Raw genomic sequence first — 22,774 nt, 5'->3', positions numbered from 1 at the left:
AGATAGATAGATAGATAGATAGATAGATAGATAGATAGATAGATAGATAGATAGATAGATAGATGGATGGATGGATGGATGGATGGATGGATGGATGGATGGATGGATGGATGGATGGATGGATGGATGGATGGATGGATGGATGGATGGATGGATGGATGGATGGATGGATGGATGGATGGATGGATGGATGGATGGATGGATGGATGGATGGATGGATAGATAGATAGATAGATAGATAGATAGATAGATAGATAGATAGATAGATAGATAGATAGATAGATAGATAGATAGATAGATAGATAGATAGATAGATAGATAGATAGATAGATAGATAGATAGATAGATAGATAGATAGATAGATAGATAGATAGATAGATAGATGCGCTCATATCTTTTAAATATACATTAGTCTGGATTGAATTTCTAATAAAGGACTTTATTAAAGATGTGTGAGGTAAATGTTGATTTTTGTCCCCAAGCTAGAAGCAAAACGATAAACGGTTATGATTCAGTGAATGAAACGATGAAACTTAATTTTGTTCATGCATATTTTATTCAAGAGTAAAAAAAAAGCGATTTGTCCCATAGGGCATGCTTACAATGTGTGTATCATTTAGGAAGTCAAATGCCAAAACATATCTCTCGAGATATTAAAAAAAAAAAATGTTGCAAGATAAAATCCATTATATTTCTCGAAATATGCATGTAGACCATACAAGAACCAGAACAAGAGGAAGGAAAAGAACCATAAGAATAAGTTGTAACAATAATGGTAATATCAGCAATAAATAGAACCAGTACAGTTTCTTGTTCAACGCAAATGTGACACGTGATTTTTTTCTTTTTTTTTTTAGATGTCCAATTAATTTACATCTGAAAACCATGCTATCATGCTTTGGCAGCCTGAAAGTATCTTTTCACTGAGATTATATTCATTCACACGATTAAACATGTTCCGTATATCATTACAACAGAAATGTAAACAAGGCTTCACACCTGTGAAGGGCATCCCTGCATACAATGACTCAATAAAAAATTAAAAGCAGTGGTAATAATAACAAATTAAAAAATGGTCAAAAACAATAAGGAAGCCTATTTATAAAATTTATAAAACAAGACAAATGAAACAACAAATTGAATTTAATCGTAAAATAATTCAAGCTTACTATTTGAATCACGACTACAGTATCACAATTATAATCTCACATTACAATTAGGAACTTAATTGCATGCATTGATGCGTTCCGTACCATAGATGCTGTGTTGAAAATCACTGTTTTGTCCATCCTGGAGTCACAAACTGTACCTTTAATAATGGAGTAAAATATATTTGAAAATGCGTGAAAGGAAACATGTTACTTAAAGTCTGAGCTTCCTACTTTAGCGACTTTCCAAAATCTATAGAAAACAAGCTGTTATTTCTTTTATAACTATTAAATTGAAAAACAAAAAACAAAATAACTCTTATTTTATCACCGTGTGGACACCTTAGTGAAGTTCCACTGTCAGATTCGCCATAAACAATAAATGAAGCCCACCTCTTATAATTTAAGATAATACTATACAAGTATGCATCTTTAAATTTGTAGTACTGATACTTTGTTTTGCTATTACACATTTCAAACTCAAATGCAGAGGGAAACAAAAACAATGGGGCGCTAATGCACACCTGAGTGACAGCACACATCTTGGGCAACGCTGGACAAGCAGGATATATAATAAAATGCCCAAGTCTCTTTTCCTCTTCGCCTCTGTTTTCCGGTCCTATAGCAACGCAGGCGTGATTGCTGAAGCTTCGGTGGAGGAGGATGCTCAAGTGATTTTTTTATTTTTATTTTTTACAGAAAGTGAGGATGTGCGAGGTAATGCCATGCGTTGCCAACGTGAGCACAAACAATGCAGAGAGGCAGAAATGTCTCTTTGATCAAAATAAAAATGCAACCCTTTTCACATTCTCTTAATAGATACTGTAGATATACTGAGGAGATTAAGTCTCCCATCCCCCCCTTTTCTGCCCTCAACTCCTCCGAGTTGCTAGGAGATGACTGGCGGCGAGTCATGTGGAGGTTTAATCTCACACTGCAGTGACTTTTTAATGCTCATCTTTCAAGAAAATATCAATACAAGATAAATAAATAAAATAATCTACCATTACACCTTGACAGAGTCACTAATTTGATACATTTGTAACTTTTTCAAAAAATTCATGATTAGACTGTTTTGGCAATATTGTTCATTATATTGATCTGTGTTTCCTTAACATTATTTTCTTACAGATTAGGAATAATTACCGCCTCATAGTGGCTTGGTTGTATTATGAAGTAGCCAAATATGGTTCCTTGTGAAACAGAATTGGACCCTCCAAAAACATTTTCAAGGTGTAATGCTCTCATACTCTCAAAACAAGATCGATATCCTCAAACTGTGAATTTGCGAGTGTCTTGATATAAATAAAAACAAAGAATAAAATCATTTGCATGGCATGGATATTGAAATTATGCCTTTTGTCGGTCGCGTGTAACCAACACAATGTCCGACTGAGTTCAGTCTGTAATTGAGCAGAGCGAGGGAACGACAGGGAGATAAGTTTTTACCACACTGCGGCCCCCAGCCCCCCCCCCCCCCCCACCAACCTTCACATTCTGTCACCAAATAAATGACCTTTTTGCTCATCTGTCTGCTGTGGGCCCATTTGTGTATGTTCTGAGGCCTGAATTTCGATTTGGCAATGTCTCACTGCACGGGGAAATATCTGCAAAGTCGCAGCCCCCCACGCCCCCCCATGCTTTCTCCACCGCAACCACCACCATCACCAACCGAGGCTCACTGGATGTTGCTGTTGTCATCCGTGCCGTTCGCCTCGGACATATTCATCTTTCCCATGGAGTGCCCCACGTGGTTGACGCCATCCCTGCGAGGGGGCATGCGCTCGTTGATGCGGTCCAGGCCCTTGGCTTCCTCGAAACTGGTGATCTTGTGCTGTGGGGAAAAGCCACGGATGGCTGACGAGGAGAGGAACGTGTCATACAAACGGTAGGGATCAGACTCACATTTGTGTATGCAATGTCTTATGTGTGTGAAATGCCGCTCATGTCAGTGAGAGGTGGACCAGGAAGATGGAAGGGGGAAACCCAATATGCTGGGAGGATTTGGGGAGGAGGAAGGCAAGGGGAGGGGCTCACGCATGTTTACCTTCTCTGTCCTCATCAGTCGTCTCGATGGCTTCAATGGCTTCAATGGTGGCTGGGGGAGGAGGGGAGCAGGTTACTCCGGATAAAGCCATGCAAATGTCAAAAAGGCAGCCCCGCTTGAAAAGGCGGCTCAATGTTAGGTTGGATGCAAGTCACATGTTCGGTAGCAGTGGAGCCAAACTTGGTGGGACGCCATGCATTGTGGTGGATTGGAGAGAATCAGTGTCAACTTCAAGTCAAACCATCAAAACGTGGAGCGTAGCAAACAAAAAGAGAGAGCATGGCAGGAACACACCAATATGGAACATCATGGTCTAAATACTTGCAACTAGTTTCTACACCAATCCTAGCTTCAGTCCATTCTAGACTATCACAGAATTTAGGGTGAGGTATTTTACTGAGCAGAAAACATTTGTCAACAACGCTCAACCGTGATGAGCTTCACCCCGACAAGAAACTGGCTAGCATCCATTTGGCACAAAATGCATCCCAGAGGAGATTCAAAGAGGGATGAGAGCCAGCATTAAATTAAAGTAAGATAGTGAAGTGAGTGAGAGGACTAAATAGGACAGGAGAATTGAACCTTCTTTTCTCTTTGTGTGTCAATGATATTTACTGTTAGAAAACTGCAGTTGTTTGTTTACATTCAATTTCCCATCATAGCAGATGGGAGTGACATCATGCTCTATGCATTATTTTGATAATTGCTCAAGAAATAAAGATGAGTGTTGGAGTGTACCATTTGATCTAAATAAAAACTGATTTTCATCACAATTGCATAGACATAATGGAATTATCATGTATCGGTACTCGGTATCGGAGTACACACGTAAGCACGAGGAGAACATGGAAACTCCTTCCTAGCTTTGTAGAAAATATAAGTTAAGTAAAATATCTTGGGGACGGAGATTTTAAACCCTTTCAAAGGGTAAAGAGTTGAAATAATCACCCCCAAAAAATAAAACGCTTTACAAAAATGTACGTAAAGGAATCTTATCTCCAGCCTTGTACTTACCACTCTGCAGCGTCTGTTTGCCCCCAGAGAGAACCCCGCTCGGCAGCATGCCGGTGGGCGTCAGGCCCTTGAGCGTCAACACATTTTCACTCTCCTCTCTGCAGGTATCACAGATCAGACAGATCAGATAATCTCAACTACATTGAAAGAGGTGAAAATATTGCCGTTCCTGCGACTGTTAACACATATGCCGCCTCTTTATTATGTACACTAGCACAATGGAATGAGAAGCATGGCGAACAAGTGTATGAAAAAGAATGCCTTCAATTAACCTACCATGCATGTGCTTAACACAATAATAAACATATTTATTGAATGATAACCTCTCTGACAGTGTGAATTAGCGTTATTATCATTATAAACACAATATTTGACACAGCTCTTGTTTTTTCACAAATGATGGATGAACGATATGCTATACCTGAGGACTGAGAACATTTTGGCCATTTTCCCAATAGCACGAATCTTGTTTCGGATCACCTCCTTGCGTGCTGCGGCTGCGTTGGCTGTAAAGAAAGATATGTGAGCTAGCTTGCGGGTGCTTTGAGTGCCTCATTGTCTGCTGTGAGTGTCACGGCAAGAGAGGCAAAAAAAAAAAAAAACCTCTCTAAAAGTGCAATGTTGCACCTAAATGTAAGTTTCAGCATTTTGTATTTCCAACAATGTGAAATTTGATATTTACCATCAAATATCTCATCTTCATCATTCATTAGCTCGTCGTCAGAGCATATACTCAACACATTCACCAGCATCTCTGTGACTAGAGGAGGAAGCAGAGCGTAGGTAAGAGCGTTGATAACCGAGCTATGATCCATGGAGGCAGCAGAATATTACATAAGCACAAGTAAAAGCAGCAAAGAAAAAGTAGGCACACTCCATACCTTTCTCTCCAACGAATGGCAGCGACCAAGTGAAGACGTCCATGAAGTTGGGCAGCCAGTAGGGATGAGGCGAGCAGTTGAACTGTCGGATGTTCATGACGTTGTTTTCGTATTTGAGTACAGCAGCTGGAAGAAATGCAGCAGCATGTTAGTAATGAGGAAATAATAAAGAGAGTCCACTGCCCTACCAAACGATGCTCATAATACACTCTTTAGCCTCATAGGGCAAATAAATGACCTTCACCAATTTCATTGAACAAGGCTATTGCATGAATTGCACCAGGTTATTTCTACCATAAAACATTTAATTGTTCTATCCATCACTGTACCTCGCTAGGAAAAAATATCAACAAAGATACATTGTTTGTAATTAATAAGTAATAATACTCTGACCCATTAAGTGACATTTGATAACTCACAGTGGTCAGGTAATGTGATGACTCGACTTTGAATTTTAATGGTTGTAAATAGCACAGGGGACATATGACCGCAATTTGTCAGAAACTATTCCATGTCGATGATGGTCAAGCAAAACTCTCCTGTAGTCATGAGAGCAGGAAACGAGTCAGCCAGTAGATGGCATAACTGAGGCCAGGCACTGCTGACACTGATACTTGAAGAGGCGCAAAGCCACATGGAGATACAGCCTGCCTACAGTCCCTCCCACGCTCACCATATCCCACAGCCAATGGCAAACAAGACACAAGATCTGAGAGCACCAACACACGGGGGGCTTCCTGATGTATCCCTATGTCTTGTTCACAAAGTGTAAGCCATTAGATTGCTGCATATGCTCAAAGGACACAACATTAGGTACATCGTCACAATCGAATAAGATCTTATCCAAGAGCTGCATCTGTCACATCAAAACCAAAAAGGTAGATGTAATCTCACATTGAAAAACAAAACCAAAGACCACGTTTCCTCACCTTTGTTGTTGTAAACATCCAAGTAATTTGGAGCAGAGAAGATGGTGATGAGGGATGGGAATCCCGTGGTCTGACTTTTACGATACATCCGGTAACTGGTAGTGAAACACAATAACAACAACAAACAGAATGTCTTCTTTAAATGCACATTTTGTTCTATTAATTTGTATCCGTATGTCATTGTCAGAACTTACCCTGCATCTTGTGCCTCATGCGCTCGGATGATTGATAATAGGTTATTGCTCTGTAGAAATTCACAAACAGCTGGATAACTGAAAAGAAAGACATCATAAATGTCAATTTATGTACAGGTGAAAATGTATTGGTCCCAACATTGACCCCTGAGGGACACCGCACGTTATATCCAAACTCCACCAGCCAATTCAGCTCTGTTCTCCAAATCCTATGTTGTTCCATAATAAATGAATCAATCAGGCACGCAACTCATGACATGACATGAAAATGATTTGTTTTCTTCCATCGCACGACATAATGTCAAGTTAGTGATTATACATCAACTCAGAAGTGGATGAAAGAAAATGTATCACTCATGAATATATTAATGAAAGACCTGGCGAGGATGATGCAAGCATGTGGGGAAAAAAAAAAAATCCAACATCTACTCAAACAATACTAAATACTAGCTCAGCAAGCAGCAGTTACGGCTACCTGCACTCCAGCTCTGACCTGTGAGGAAATGAGGCGCTCCAATCACACACACATAACACTCCAAATACTTTTCAGCGGTAAATATATATTCATCCCAGTTCAGATTGATAGTGAGGTATTAGCTGAAAAAAAAAAATGGTTTCCTTTTTCAAATATGGTATTATCATGTGCAAATCTCATGTAGGAATTTAGGATTTACAGAGTGCGGTTCAGATTCCTACACGACAAGAGGAAGGTCTGATAATTGAGACGCTTCCATGCTGCATTATGAATATGATGCACCATGTAGAAGCTCTCAACACAGCTGTTATGCAACACCGTGAAAGATGTTATGTCATTTAGAAACATCTTCAAGCCCTTGGCTTTGAAAGAAATATTATATATTGATGAATAATGGCTTTTGTTTCCATGTTGTTGTTCTTTTAATTGTACTATATGACTCAATTTAGAGAAACAAAAGTGATCTGTTGGATGAATATCATCCTAATAAGAAATTATTGTAGTTGGTCTTTTATAATATCTTCCAGTATCAGATAGGATGGATCAGCAAACCCAACTAACATTTAATAACCACGTTCCGGATGAAGCCGTCAGCCAAAAGAGTGGTGGTGGCAACAGGACACGTCTGTGACTCCACAGAGCTTTTGTTGCTTGGCACACTAATATGGTCAATTTGTGATTCCTATACACTTCATTAAAAGCAGCCATGTGTTCTCATGGCATACATAACGAAATGGAAATATTGTTTGTATATTTATGTAGATTACTAATTAGTGGAACCTCAAACGTGTATTATCTGTATAATTCATTTCACAAAGGTGTTTTGCTGGTTTTTTTTAGTATTATTTTTAGGAAACAATTTGGCTACTTAGTACAATATGAGCAATCCACAATTAAATACACAAATTATTTTAACCAAACAGATGGAACTATAAATACCAATTTGCTATTTACAACCAATAATGTTGAGTATCAATTTCAGGGCATACTGAAGTAAGCACAAAGCACTAACTGGGTACTTTTGTTGCCTGCCAACAGATGAACTAAAAACAGTCTGTTTTCCGCTCTGTGAAGTTTCTGTCTTTTGTCTGGCGAGTAGTGTTTACTTTATTTTAGTTTTATCAAGTTGTATTAGTTAGTGGTTAACACGTTTTCTAAACTTGTGTAACTAGAGCTTATAAATGTTTTGACAGTGACAGTTTTGGACAAAATATTTGTATTCACTAAATATATGGTATGTGAATATTCATTGGAAATTAGAACAATTTGGAAGTGTTCTGTTGGTCTGAAATGGAATTGGCTGATTGTTTCCTTCTTAATGACTCAAATGTCTAATTGACTTTACACTTATCTTCATCAATTGTTAAAGTCCAGTCTAATCTAGCACAGCATGGTACCCATGCTTCCCCATGCATCTTATTCCTTGCCGCCTACCCATCAAACTTTCACAAGTGTTTGAAATATTTAAACGTTCCAAGGTTTGCTCTGGAAGGGAAACAAGGAGGCCGCTGTGCCCAGAGCACCTGGCGAAACTGTGCCATCCCTCTTTTATCTAGGTCACATGGAGAACATTCCCAAGGTGGCCCATATATAAATGACAGAAATAGCTGCGCTCACATGGCTACGCACAGTGAGCACTGATGAGACACTCGGAAATTCTGGACCCAACAAGTGTTCAAAAAAGGGCAAGTTAGAAACAAGGCCATTGCATATATCAGAGACCATGTTTGTCTCAGCCTTTTGGTCTTCATTAAAAGAGGAAATAAACATCCAAAAGTACAACATGTCCTCGACTATTTTCTGTTCACTCCAACAGTTTCTATTGATTAGTCAGAGAAAACACACACACATTGCTTGCCTGCGGCTCACATTTCTTCCCTCCTTTGTGAAATTATGTGTCGGTTAGCTTGCGAGTGAGAGAGAGAGAGAGAGAGAGAGCGCAAGTGAGAAATCTGACAAGTGAGAATGAGCGAGAGAGACAGAGATGGAAGTTCTGTCCCGCAAACACCCTCATAAAATTGATCGCTTAGGCCGCCGGTCATTGCCTTTGTTTGCCTCGATATACAACTTGCAGTGATCTAGGCTGAACTCCTCATCGTGGTCAAAATGTAACATTGTCATGTAAATGTAGTATATTCGTTTTTAATAAGAAAAAAAAAACTAATACTGTGGAGTCTCACTTTTCAAAAATCTGCAATATGTAACAGCAGTTATTTATTTAATTAGATCCACTGCAACAAAATGGACAGAAAGCTAATTTTTATTGCAATAGAAAATACACAGTCAAAGCGAAAGCTAACCTCGACATGTGGCATTCAAAAACGTACCGTGGTTATATGGTTCGGCGATTTCAAATCGATATTATGTGTATTGAGTTTTGCAAGTCGTCTAATATTGCAAACAGCGCTGGTTGGAGTGTCACGGTCATGTGCGCCCACTATGTGGACTAAGGTGAGATCAATATTGTATCCTTTTAGAATATGTATTATTAATTGACTTTTCACATAGTTCTCCCACCACTCATTAAGGGCTTCTTGTATTTAAGAAAGCGATTATGTTGCCATCGAGCTCAGGAGACGATGCTTTTCCATTCCTAATGGTGGCGAGATAGTAAAAGCAGTAAAAGCTCACAAAGAGATGAATTACAATTACATTGAAGCATCCTCTGCAGCATATATAATAATCTTCACAAAGGTCCTCTCACCGAGACAATGTCCAAATACAAGTTTGTATGTAATATGCAGAGTGGACTGTAGGTCATGTTAAAAAAATAGTTCAGTGTTAATGGATAAAAATAGGTTGATTTTATACTAAATTCTCGGGACAGGTTGACGTCAAATAAAACCGTAAGCTCTCCATGGCACAAAGTGAAATCGGCACTTAAGCCTTCTGTTCCACTATTTCATCAGATGACTCATATTCTTACAGACGCATAGAAGATATGAATATATGAATTTGAAATCATTCAGTACATCCGGACCCTTGTGTGATAGGAGCAAAAGTGCTATGAAGCTCCCTTTCACCCCCACTGCCACCAAATCTCATCACCACCCCCTTCCAAGACTCTCTTACATCTCACAACAATAGAGGATCAACTCTCACTTTCTTTTGAACAATGCTCTGCTTAATAGCAAGCAGCATAATCAACTCATTTCCTGATTTCTTTTTTTTAAATCATTCAATCGCTGGATTCCCATGCTCATTTCTCTTCATCGGGGAAAAAAATAAATTGAGTGGATCCTGAGTATAAGATAGATATTTAATAATGAGCCTTAATGTGGATTGAACAGAAATGACGTCTGATTGAATCCTCATTGCTGACTGTACGGCTTGGCTCACCTGTAAAAGTAGGAGCAACCTCGCACTGTGTTGTGGCTGAAATATTCCTGGGTTTTCTCATTGCCAAAGTCTTCCAGAGGATCCGACCACAGCAGGTCACACATGGGCCCAAAAGCCGGCGGCTCCTTGAACCGATCCAACTTAACACCACAGAGCAGACAGAGACACTCAATTCATAAGACAAAATCCAGCCAGCGCTCAGATTGTGGTTTTACCTTTTTAATATCATCTAAGGTGTGTATTTCAGGTGAGAGTCCGCCATGGACACACAGAAACTGTTGGTTCATCAGCGCAGCCAGAGGAAGGCAGTCAAATGCGTCCATGCATGAGTCGTACACTTGCTCCGAATATTTGATTTTACCTGCCAAACAAAAGGAAAATTAGCCCTATATGTGATGTCGTCTGTGATACACTAAAAGAAAAATGCATGCAATGTTGATTTTAGTCCATGTTGGAAATGGTTGGATGAATTGGAATCTTTCATTGTGTTGTCAAGGCTATTTTACGCAACATCCCCAGATAACAGTCTGAAAAAAACTGCATGATGAAATGGCGTGATACTCACATTCTTGTTTGAAGGTGAAATATTCTGTCAAATGTCTACATTCATGATTTCCTCGTAGTAAAAATAGTGTCTTTGGATAGAGGATTTTCAGTGACCAAAGGTATAAAACACACTGTTGTGACAAAAAAATGCAAACAAATTGTTGAGTAAGTTACCAGCTTGTAAAGAATTTGTTATTTTCCAAATTGATAATGTTTGCTTCACCTCAATACTGAAGTAGCCACGGTCGACGTAGTCCCCCAGGAACAGGTAGCGCGTCGTGGCTGGCGATCCTCCCACTTCAAAAAGCTTCATCAGGTCAAAGAACTGCCCATGGATGTCTCCACAAACTGGAAAACAAAGAAGATTAAAACAAATGACGCTTCCCATCAGCATTTAAATCGGTAACGATAGATTGAAATAAATCACAACAAATCATGTTTGACATCCAATGTTCCAATATAACATTTCATATCGTATTTCAAGGACGCAAAAAGAACTAATGACAGTGATTTTGTTAGAAAATCTTCATCTTGTTTAAAAAAAAAAAAGGCTGACTAGAGTAATGAATAGCTGAGCTGAATGCTATTTTATACTGAATGTTAGTTATACTAGAAGCTGCTTAGTCACCATTCACTGCTGCACATTTCTTTCCAGACTCCAGCTTGCTTTCTCATCCCTTTCATAAATTATATTACTGTACTGTATGATCATTTTGAGAAATGATCCGAGCGGTTGACATTTTCCCTTTGATAGGTTAAACACAATTGTGTTTCAGCATGGAAAACAAACAAGAGCATCTCTTAAACAGGCAAAATAAAGTTATATGAATTTTCTTTTCTCTTCAGGGTCACAAAAAGAGAGATGTTTATGGTTTTGGTACACCAAAGAGCGAGAGGGAGATGCATTTTTTTTTTTTTTTTTTGTTAAACACTGGACGACTCTTCATTGCAAACCAACATCTCATTTCCTTGTGGCCTTCAATTTTTCATTATCATCTCCGTCCTCCTCTCTCCTGCTCACTCCCATCTTTTTTTCCTGTCTCCCCTATCAGCTCCACAGTGGCCTTCGCCCACTCAAAGCTCGGAGCGATGTGCGTGGGAGACTGCTTGTGTGACTAAAGCAATCAAATGCACACAAACACATACACACACGCACATTCGACCACGTATGCACATTAGGGGTGTAACGATCCATCGATACACATCGATTCATCGATATAATGCTCTACAATTTATTGGCATCGATGCTAAACGTAAACATCGATTTATATCGCCGTGTTTGACCTCGGACATTAGACGCGACTTTATTTTGAAATCCAGTTCATTGTTGCTTGCTTCCTCTTTCCGGGAGCAGTGAGCGGCGTGTTGTGTTGTGAGCAGAGCAGGCACGTGAAAGGGGAGTCGACAACTAGTACGCGGCTCCTGGGCTGGTGCTATGGCTAGTGTCCAAAAAGACGAGGAAATTTGCTCCCCTTTAGACTTCAAGTCATTCGTTTGGAAGCACTTGGGATTCTAAAGAAAAGATGGCTCAACGGGCAAGACACGTGCAGTTTGTAAATCCTCCCATGCGGTGATCAAATATTCAGGGACCACAAATCTCTATATTTATATTTAAAGAAAAAACACGACATCAAAGTTCAGTGTCAAAATAAGCACTTTGTATACTACAATAGTCTTGTAATTTCCTAAATAAAGAGTTTGCAGTACCTTGTTGATTTTGCGTATGAATTGTTATAAATCAGGATATTGTTCTATATTTTTTATTTAAAAAAAAAATATATCGATCGTAGAGCACTATATCGCGATGTATCGCGAATGAATCACAGCAGGCTTTAAGATATCGGCAAATATCGTATCGTAGTTCTTTGTATCGATATGATATCGTATCGTGACAAAACCCGCGATTTACAACCCTAATGCACATGCATGTACACAATCAGCGCGGCATGTCCCCCGTGCAAGTTGAGATTTTTGTGAGCGCGCAAACATCTCGTCAAAATTTAATTTTGTTGGTGAGTCAACTTAAAAGGTGAGGTTGCAGGATTTCTTTTTTCAATTGTCTTAATTATGAAAAACCTCAGCATGATTTGACACTGCATGAGTAAAATATGTCAAACAAATCTGTTTGGCTAACAAGTCTTCATACATTTGTCATGCAAGTGGATGAGAATAACAGTTAGCATTGCTAGCATCAACGATTTTGGTTGCTACGACTCTAAAAAGTTCATACCGTGTTAATATAATTATTGTTTTCTGGAATAAAAATCTCAGTTTTACTCGCAATCCCAAACCACTGACAGCTGATACAATCTATCCTTTGTGAAATTCAATTTTGTTTCAATCAACACCATGACTGGTTAAATATATTGGTCAGACTTTGAAGCTGCGAAACTTCTCAGCTTGAGAAAATATATCCCTTGATGAGACTGTATGCCCAGAATAAAAATGTCTTTTTGGCATGTTCCGCTTAGAATAAAACTAGGCCACAACTTAAGTTGATCAGAGGGAGACAGTGGCAGATTTCGACGCTGCCAACATTTGGATATGTCGCAATTTTAGCGAAGGCATTTTAACATGATGACGCTGGGAAGTTGCAACAGACACCTTCTGGATGTTTTGTGTCCAACTCAATGTTGTGCTGTTTCTTTATATCAAACCAACCTGTGACTGGTGCCTCAATGTCCAGAATAGTTTTCTCCTGGCGCAGGATCGCCGCTCCTTCGTTGACGATTCGCAATGCCACGGCTTCCTCCACGCGGCCCTCCTTGGTAAGGTGGGCCTTGAGGAGATCCACTCGAGGTTTCCCTTCACAGTCAAAGACTTCTTTCATGGTAAGGCGGTGGCTTAGGGGGAAGGGGACAGCTGAGGACAAACAGAGAAAGAATATCAAATGAGTATGGACACTCTTTGAATGTGAGAAAAGTCAGACTCGGAGCAAACTCCAGTCTAGAGAGAGCAAGACGGATAACCATGAGAAAATCTCACAGTCGTTTAGCCAGAGGCAAAACAGAGCCGCTACATACATTTGTTATACACAGTATGTGCAATCGATTCTAAAAATATGGCTTATTTAAAATGCACAAGGACAATAAATCCATCTACAGACTCAAACAGTAAATTATTCAAAACTATGGCTGACACAATAATTCTTCTAGAATATGTATATAGTAAGTCGAGATTTGTTTTTCAAATGGTGACAGACATGGAAATAGACTGCTGGATATATTTTCTTAGCTACCCATGCAAGATAAACAATGACTCTTCAGCAATGTCGTTTGTTTGCTGTGGTGTGAAAATATTGGATTGGCTTAGTTTGCGGTATATATAAACGGCTGGTCCATCTAAATTGTGGACCAGTTTCACTAATTAAAGAGCACCGCATGATGCCATGCCAGCCCACCGGGCATCTGCCCTGTATGCCATATGGCCAATCCAGCTAGCCCTGCCATTATTATGGGCAATCAACAATGACCGTTATGAGTACCATAATGCTGAATTTCTATGAAACAAAAAACACAATATCATAATATAAACTTAAACTTGTGCCTTTAAGGAATTTGAGGAGCTCAGGAAAAATCTCAGCTAACATGTCTTCAATTTAACCAATACGCTTTTTGGAATGTAGAAGCTTGTGGTCATTAAAATGTACCAGTCACCTAGCCAACAGACTGGCTTTCAAAGTGTGAAAAATAAGAGATCATTATTTTGTGTTTGGAAAGGTTATTTATTAGATGTGGGGTTGATCCAGGAGTGCTGTGATGACAGCTTTCAGGTTGCGTGTGTTGACGTTAATCTATAGATCATCAGGCTTAACGGAGAGACTTTTTCTACACGAGGCCGCTGTAAATAATTCAGATTAATGGGGAAAAATAAAACAGATGATCGTGAAGTTGCAAATACATCCACTGATAATGCTACACGCGCCAGTGCGCATTTACTAAGTCAGCAGTAGTTTGGCTGCCAGATTTGAGCCTCGCATAGGCGAGCACGGGCCCTCGGCAGTGCCAAGTGAAGGCAAGAAAAAGGAACGTGTCTCAAAGCTTAAAGTGAACATGATCAACATGCTGTTAAATAATGAATGCTTGGCTAGAGAACTCTCAAAGTCGCTGCTCCCGGGATAATGAGGCAAGCGGCAGCAAGTGTTTTTAATTGGAGGAGGAAGGAGAAGGGGGGGGGGGGGGACTTTCACAGTGTGCAGTGTGTATCTGTGATGGCGACGTGCGCGTTGACACATTAGCGGCACACATTCTGCACTGTCAACACACACAAGTGTTGGATGTTGAGTTGATGTCATCATTGAATTGAGAGTTTTTGGATAACAGGGCAATCTTGCGTGACCTGCAGTGTATCAAGTGACTGGATAGGTCAAACTCAATAGCAGCACCGCTATAGGCATTTTGCAATCTACATGCTAAATGCAGAATCTCATATATTCAAGAAGCTTCTTATGGAAAAATAACCCAGATGCATCCAGCGTATGATGCTTAATGCATACAAACATCCGTGTACAGTGAGAGAGATGAAAGAAGCTCGGCGCCCAAGCGGCAGAGTCAAACTATGAAATACTGTATGTTGCTGGGCAACAGCAGCAGCAGCAGCAGCAGCGGCAGCAGCAGCAAGCAGTAGCTGACTGTTGGAGTCGAGCCAGTGCCGACGCAGAAAACTACATTTGGCATTCGCATAAACGTTGCTGGAAAAAGCACATCAGCTACTGAATCCGAGGCCATCGCAAGGAGTTCCAACCAACGCCGCTCTCAAGTGTCATCTTTTCAAAATGCGTACGTTAAAGACGCCATAAGGCAGTCGTGCGTTACTAATGAGCAACCTTGAGTTCAGTCAGGAAAAAGCTGAATGGCTTCTTGGCTATACGTTTAACGAAGCAGTATGCATTTTCGAGAGATGCAATTAACAAAGGCCGACGTGAACGTCTTGACAGGTGATGTGTTGGACCAACAAAACATTAACAATATTGCGAAATCTGAGCATTACTGAATTTCCGTAAATGTTGAGTTGCTCTCTTTAGAGATGATGCCATTTCAAAACTCAAATATATAAAAAACAAACCTTGCATGCATGGGGAGTTAGTCAAAATAGCGCCGCCAGTGGATGGCCCCAGAACTACAAATGGAAAGACACTTTCTACATTGACTTCAATGAGACACACTTTCCTTAATACTTTCATATTGCTTGATTATAAACTAGTTCGGATTCAAATGCCTCCCGGAGCAACTGCCTCGAATTTGACTCTCCGTTCGCCGCAACACAAGTAGTGATGGTCCCCTTCCAAAACAAAATGCACAAAGCAGCAGATAATGCATTCACATTCGGTTTCTTCCGTCACATTAGGATGTGGACGAGAAATATGAGATGCTATGAACTTGTAGTAGTCTCACTTGCAGGGATAAAAATAACTCACTTGTTCAGTAGTTAGGTACACGGGCCACAAACAACTGTCTCGACTCATCAAAATCATCTGCTTTTATCACCCAAGTGACACAATGGTGCTTTTTGTAGCTTCCTTTAGCTTTTTTAGAACGAACTAGATGAGAGACACCATTATGAAATGAAAATGGAAGGACGGACTGAAAATGTAAAAAGACGTTATAGTCTAATACATTTTTATTTTGCTTGGATCGGTGAGAGGAAAACGATAAAATCAGACAGGATATTATTGTAAAAGCATAAACGTCTAGTATATTATTTTTCACATACATTACCAACTTGGTCAAATTAGTGCATGCTAGGAAATTGACTAAATTCAGACGTCACCATGCGATGAGGCTATTAACTTCATCAGGTACCCCAAAATCTAAATCTAATATAATACAGTATCAAAAAATGCCCTCACTAAAATAATGACATGGTAGAGAGTTATTTACATAGCAACTGGAAAGGAGGAAAATATGAATAAACTGTAAATGGCTCCCTTTATGCGGTCTGGCAGTTTACGACAATGCAATAAACATTGCGAAATAAATACCTCTCTGATAGTGTCAATCAAAACTGAACACCATTCATGCGAAGGCGCAATTTTTGACAGAGCTTGTCGATCGGAACGCCTTTACGGACTCAACAGATTGCACGTTTGATGCAACAGAAGATGTAATGAGACATGCTTCTGCAAAACGTCAAATTGAAGGGATTTTACACAGATGAATCATGCGCCTGGAGCACAAATATACCGATGTGTCAGCAATTGTGTGATGAAGTGTACAAGTTAAAATGCAGGATAGGCCATTTGATGGTATAGTATAAACAACGGTAGTCATTCATCCAAATAATCATGGGCAATTTGATTTTTCTTTTTTTTAAGCGCAGGCATCGCAAATTTGTCTGATGTTTCCAATGAGCAGTGATTGTTCCACTTACAAGAATAATAATATTTGAGGAATAATTTGCACTAAAAGTGGTGGTACTTTTTCATCATTTAGGAACACAATACCATTTCTTAAATGCAAAATCGTCCCCAAAATCCAAAGAAGGGATGACAAATAAAATAATTTAATTTAAATTATTTTAAAACATTATTTAAATAATCATATTATGAATAGGAATATTTATTATGGAGCTCATATCAATACATACAGGTCTTTGAAACTTTACTTTTTATGTAGCGTACATATATTTAATTTTTAAATACTACACAACTTTTAAAAAAATAGAGTTCAGTTGTTTTTAACAATAAAATACATTTAAGTAATTTTTTTTTTTTTTGTGCAATAAATTTCAATTGAACTAATAATTAGGTACAGTTTTTGTACATCGTCGGGCTAAAGAGTTGCCTCTCCAAATCTATGACTTTTCGCTTAAAAGACCTTTGTAAGGATTGGCCAATAGTATTGATCCGTGGGGAAAATACTAAATTGACTAAATTTAGACAATCAGTCTTTCAGTGACGACATATTAAATACTTTTTATGAATAAAACCTCTACCTCGTTTTGATGAACAGTTAGGACTACTACATTACTGTACTTGCATTGTTAGGTCACTTGGAGAGCCAAGTATTTTGCAGGCAGTACATGCAAAAATATGGAGAACCACCGAGGTTATTAAAACATCCACAGCGCTGCCATCCAAATTTCATATCAGTCTCTGTACCAGACTCGTTGTTGCCTCAAGTGCAAAAGTTGCTGATGCTGACTGAGCTGCACAGCCATCACACTAATAATGCTGGTGAATATATAGGTGTACACTGAGCTGGTTCGTGGACAAAATGAGCCTGGGCTAAATGAGTTATGGCACAACTGTGAGCGCTTCATCATCCTCCGCTGATCATACTTTGCATCCACGGTGATGCCCTGAGCCATCACCCGCTTGTGAATCTTTTAACACACTTTGTATTAGCATACAAGATAGGAGATATTTAATGTTAATTTATAACTGCATGCCAAGCTTCTTGTGCTTCCCCATGTCAAAATCCTGCTGCATCACTGCCCCATCTTCGAGCAGGAGCTCAGCATTCAGCTGCCCCCCACCCCCCTCAGCCACAGAGCTAAGACACATTCAAATGATGACAGCTGAGAACAAACATAAAAAATACATGATGACGTTTTTAAAATTTATACCACCATCTCTCCCTATGCAGTCGTGCTCGTTGGAGTTCGTGTGGGCTGCCAAGAAAATAGCATTGTTTGTCAACATTAAAAAAAAAAAAAAAAAACAGGCAACTTGACGGCCGCGAATGCACCACCGATGCACGACTACGTTCATAGGGAGAGAGAAAAAAAAAAGGCCACGTTCACGCCATGGCACAAGAAGCGAAAAGCCAAGATGTTATGTAATACTTGGAGGCAAAATGAAGGTTGTTTTTTGAGGTCCTACTCACATTTCACCACCCGATCGGCGGCATTTAGGACGATGTCAGCGTTGGACATCTTCATGGGCAGTTTGCGGCTGTCTTCGAGTCTGGAAACGCTTCCTCTCTCTCAAACCCGCTAAAATACAAGATCAACTCTCAGCGCTGCTGCTCCAAATGCAGTTGGTGCTGTGGCATCACTCGGATGCTGAGGATGCGTCCCCCCTCCTCTCCCTTTCTTTTCTTTTCTTCTCTTCTCTTCCTCCTCCGTAGGTCGGAGCGTCTGCGCCCGGGTAGGACTTGATGCTGCTTCCTTCCCAGGCTCGGGTGGATGCTGGATGCCGGAGAGAGCTGGATGCGGGGCTAAGCTGCTGCTGCTGCTGCTGTTGCTGTGGGGGAGGATGCACGGGAAAGGGAGGGAGAGAAAGCGAGTGATGAAGGGGAGGGGGCTTTGAAGGGAACTCCCACGCAAATATTTCACTAGACCGCCTGCCTGCCTGGTGCTGCCTTCTGAAGGGGCTGCCCCCACGCTCGAGCACACACGACACACCGCGCAGTCCGCTAATATTTTGCATATAGCTCCACGGTGCGCATGAAAATACCAACATGCACATGCGGGTCAAATATTAAAGTGGCAACAAGTGCTAAATAGACATTTTGTAAACATATAGACATTTTGTAAACATTCAAAGTGTTCAAAAGATAGCACGAGATGCTCTTGATATACGAGTGAGCGTCACGTGACTTTGTTTATAAAAGCGCAGTGAGTTAATATTTAGCATGTGAACTGCAAGGTAAGCGAGTCTTGACAGCCATTTTACCTGCATTCTAATGGTCCAAAATTAATAATTAGCTTTAAATTGTGTCGACAGTGCATGAGCCTCGATCTTTAAACGCAATTTCCTGTGCCCCTGTTGCAATTCTGATATGTCACCACTCGAGGCTCCCATATACGAATTGATATGATGATCTGAATTCAATCAAATTCAAGAGTCGGTTAGGGTGGAACATATTTTTTTCCAGTTAGTAAAATGTGTGTACTAACTGCAATTCTCGACATTGCTTGGTAAGTGCAAAATAAAATAAACTGTGAAAAACCTAACGCATAATTACCATATTATTTTATGTTACCTCTTATTTTATGTTAGTTTGTGTAGTCATTGTTTTAAAAGTAGAAAAAATATTATGGTCAAAGCAAATTTCTCTTTTGAGTGTGTTTTTTTTCCCCTCAAAGCTCCCAACAGTATTTTTTCAATAAAAAATAAAACTTTTTTTTTTTAATGTCATTCAAACTATTGCTATTACTTTTGTCATTGTTTGAAAAGCAGTCAAGCGTGGTGATATTGTTTACTCAAAAACACAAGACCCGTTTTGTGGCAACTGATTCCTTCAATTAAAGAGTTTCACAAATGCAAATGACACTCAACCTTTAGAGTGTAATTTGAGTTTTTTTTTTAAACAAACCTCACAAGGACGTTGGGGTTAAAAACATAAAATACACGGCACTAAATTATTTCCCCAAAACAAAACAAGAAGCACCGCTCCAGGAAACTGAAGTGAGACGCTCAGCAGATTTATTTTAAACTCTGGCTGTCTCTGTGGAAGTGTCAGAGACACAAAAGAGAAAAAAATGCCTTTCTTTAAAAGAGAAGTGAGAAGATTATGAAAGAATTCTTCATTCTTTTGCAGTCTGGAAATTTAGGGTCAAGTCAGCCCTAATCGTAAATGGCTGTTACCACTAGATGACGCCCTCGCTCCTTTTCTCTCATTTTGAGCACATTAGCGCCTCAACTGCTGCCTTGCCATGACAAGCAGAGTTTGCTCCCTTTAATTCATCATTACAGACAACAATTGCCCCTTTTTTATTAACAGAGAATTCTTCAGACGTTTTGATGACATCTAATCAGATTTTTGGGCCCTCCTTCATTCTGGTCCCACAATGGGACAACGTGAGTAGGCTGAGCATGTGATGAGCGCGAGGATGAGTAACAAATCTCTAGAAATGGAGGCAGAGTTGCTCATCAGACAATCGGTTTCCACAGTTTAGAGCTCAGAGATGCACCCGAGGTTTTACAAGGGTCGAAAAAAACTAAAGCACATGATCCATGATGTTGCTTATGGGACTTTGCTGACAGCAGTGTCCAATATTGCATCCTGGGTGGTAGTGCGTCCTTGAGGACGCCAATATAATCTTGGTCCGATAAACCCGAAGCTACTGATGAAAGCAGTGTGTGACCAAGACAGATAACGACCTCATCCTTATGTCCGAGTTACTCTAGCATTGTGAGTGCATGCGTCACAATTTTCATTACCATACAAAATGTCACTAATGAGAGACTGGTGAGTGCTATTAACCCAAAATGAGTCTAAAAGTGGAATGTTTTACTGGCAGTACAGTTGTTGCTGTTGTTACTGGCATGGTGCAACTGGCAAAGTGGTTGGAGTTAATGGTGCACTGAGTCACTTCCAACATCATATGATGAAGGCTACCAGTGTTGCCATATGAGTAACTCACGTCATGATTGCATTCAAATGAATGTTGCACACACCGATTGAGAGGCTTATAAAAATCACCTGATGAGAACAGTAATTTATCTTTCAGATCATTATTTATATACAGGGATGATCGGTTTTAAAATAAACAGCACGTTCTGGATATGTTTTTCAAAGTTTTGGACAAGTACAAGTGTCGTCGCCAACTACTGGCCTGGCATGCACATTACAGGGTGTTTTAACCCATTTTTGGCAAGGTGATGTGATCCTTTAGCTGCAGAAAATTGTTCACATACAAACTATGCACCTTCTCTGTTATTGTATCCTAAATCTCTAATTCTACTGCTTGGATTTTAGGTTCAATATGTCATATCCATACGTTAAACGGGTTCCTGCTGTGCTGTATGATTTAAAAGGCCCTGAGGGTCAAAGGCACAGGAATGTCGGCAGGTCAGAGGTTATGAATGTTAAAGGCTAGAGGTTAAGAAATGAAAGGAACCGGTTTACGTCGCAACAACGGAAAGCTGAGAAATGTTGTTCGAGCCAAACAACAAAACGCGAAGCTAGTTTCTGTCAAATGTTCACATCCAGTTAACACGGTCTACAACATTCTTTGCTCCCGCCGTCCCTTATACACGTCGTTTTGGGCCGCAGTCAGGGGTTTTCCTACGGCGCCGGTCATGTGTGCAGCTGGGGATGGAGGCCACGCAACAGTGATCTTGCTTCCCCAGCTCAGGAAAGTACCGTGCCTCGCTGCGCACAACCAAAACAACAAAGAGCCGAGTGTGGCTGCAGCCTGCGGGGTTCACTGCACCCACCACAACACGTCCAAGCGTCACAGCTAGCTGCTCTTACCCGTCCACGCATGACTCGCCGCCTTCTTTTTGCCTGAATAATGTCATATCCCTCTTTTCCTTAGCTGAGATAAAGGACTTGGGAAAGTCAAAATGAAGGACAAATTGCATGTGGATGCTGCAAGGTGCTGATGCTGAGCTGAAAGTCAACAAAGGAAAGCAATTGAGATGATACCTCCAGTTAATACTACAGCTTCTCAAAATGTTCTATTTTCTAAAAACTACAAATATTTTAGACTTAAGTCTGTTTTTCAGTTTAGAAAAACGTGATACAAGGACACCATGTAAATATCTCCCCTAGTGGCTGTCAGCTGTGTAAGTGATTAATTTAGAGCAATCTGATTGGCTGCTTATGATCATTTAGCCAAAACAGAAACATGTTGTGAAAATGCAACGGATTGCAACTAACTCTCTTGTATATTTTTGTGCATGTCGTTTGACATTAAATGTAGATTTGAGGTGTTTGAGTTTTACAGCACTCTTACGTTTCTTGCTTGCGTGACCCATCATTTGCACACGGCTTAATTTGTAACAGGCTCATGCCAATGTGCAATTTTCATGTACGCAACATATTCAAACAAAAATGTTACAAAAAGTCAATACACTGGTTTATCCTGTACCTTCTGTCCTCTAGTGGAAGAGTATTTTATAGTTGTTGTTTATTGTTAATTACTGGCAATGTACTTATTTTATGGGAAATAAGTTGGCAAATTGTGAAAGAGCTCATTTGTCTAAAATTGGAACTGAGAATCTACATGAATTATATGAATCACTTTACACTTACTAACACATTTGAATGAGTCGGTGAGACAGCATTTGTTGTGTGTGCGTTTGGAAATAGCGACGCCGGCGCGTAATTACGCACTCGGTGGCCTTTGACTTTAGTATTTGCCAAGTGAGTGTCATGTTTACGAGCCACAGAGAATATTTGTTTGCAGGGAGGGTGGTTGGCCACTGTCACGGTTGGTACCCCCCCCCCCCCCCCCCTCTCACACGTCCACTACACCCCCCCCCCCTCCCGCGCCTCTCTCTCCCCCTCAGCTGCTATGTTCCAGCTC

At 40.1% G+C, this 22,774-nt stretch overlaps 1 protein-coding gene across 2 annotated transcripts; it reads right to left on the bottom strand.

The window, feature by feature from the left end:
• Positions 1-2,647: 2,647 nt before the first annotated feature.
• LOC133168249 (protein phosphatase 3 catalytic subunit alpha-like) lies at positions 2,648-18,744 on the bottom strand. Of its 2 annotated transcripts, XM_061299686.1 has the most exons (14): positions 18,400-18,744; positions 13,235-13,435; positions 10,797-10,921; positions 10,593-10,704; positions 10,243-10,388; positions 10,028-10,167; positions 6,214-6,291; positions 6,020-6,114; positions 5,091-5,216; positions 4,892-4,969; positions 4,631-4,715; positions 4,210-4,307; positions 3,196-3,246; positions 2,648-3,005 (listed from the first exon to the last, which is right to left on the bottom strand). In XM_061299686.1, the coding sequence occupies exons 1-14, from the start codon at positions 18,452-18,454 to the stop codon at positions 2,827-2,829; spliced, it is 1,569 nt and encodes a 522-aa protein (XP_061155670.1). In that variant the 5' UTR covers positions 18,455-18,744; the 3' UTR covers positions 2,648-2,826. The 2 variants fall into 2 exon arrangements, with proteins under 2 accessions (XP_061155670.1, XP_061155671.1); XM_061299687.1 differs by lacking the exon at positions 3,196-3,246.
• Between the last annotated feature and the right edge of the window lie 4,030 nt (positions 18,745-22,774).

This window comes from Syngnathus typhle, linkage group LG15, assembly GCF_033458585.1.
Source record: "Syngnathus typhle isolate RoL2023-S1 ecotype Sweden linkage group LG15, RoL_Styp_1.0, whole genome shotgun sequence".
In the NCBI taxonomy this organism is placed as follows: domain Eukaryota; kingdom Metazoa; phylum Chordata; class Actinopteri; order Syngnathiformes; family Syngnathidae; genus Syngnathus; species Syngnathus typhle.
This window is presented reverse-complemented; position numbering and strand designations above follow the sequence as displayed.

Bases quoted from the DNA above. Each gene is read 5' to 3' on its own strand.
- LOC133168249 (XM_061299686.1), bottom strand. From the start codon at position 18,454: ATGAAGATGTCCAACGCTGACATCGTCCTAAATGCCGCCGATCGGGTG. The intron at 13,436-18,399 runs GTGAGTAGGACC...GTTTGTCCTCAG, and splicing joins CGCCGATCGGGTGGTGAAAT to CTGTCCCCTTCCCCCTAAGC. The intron at 6,115-6,213 runs GTAAGTTCTGAC...TTTCACTACCAG, and splicing joins CATGAGGCACAAGATGCAGG to TTACCGGATGTATCGTAAAA.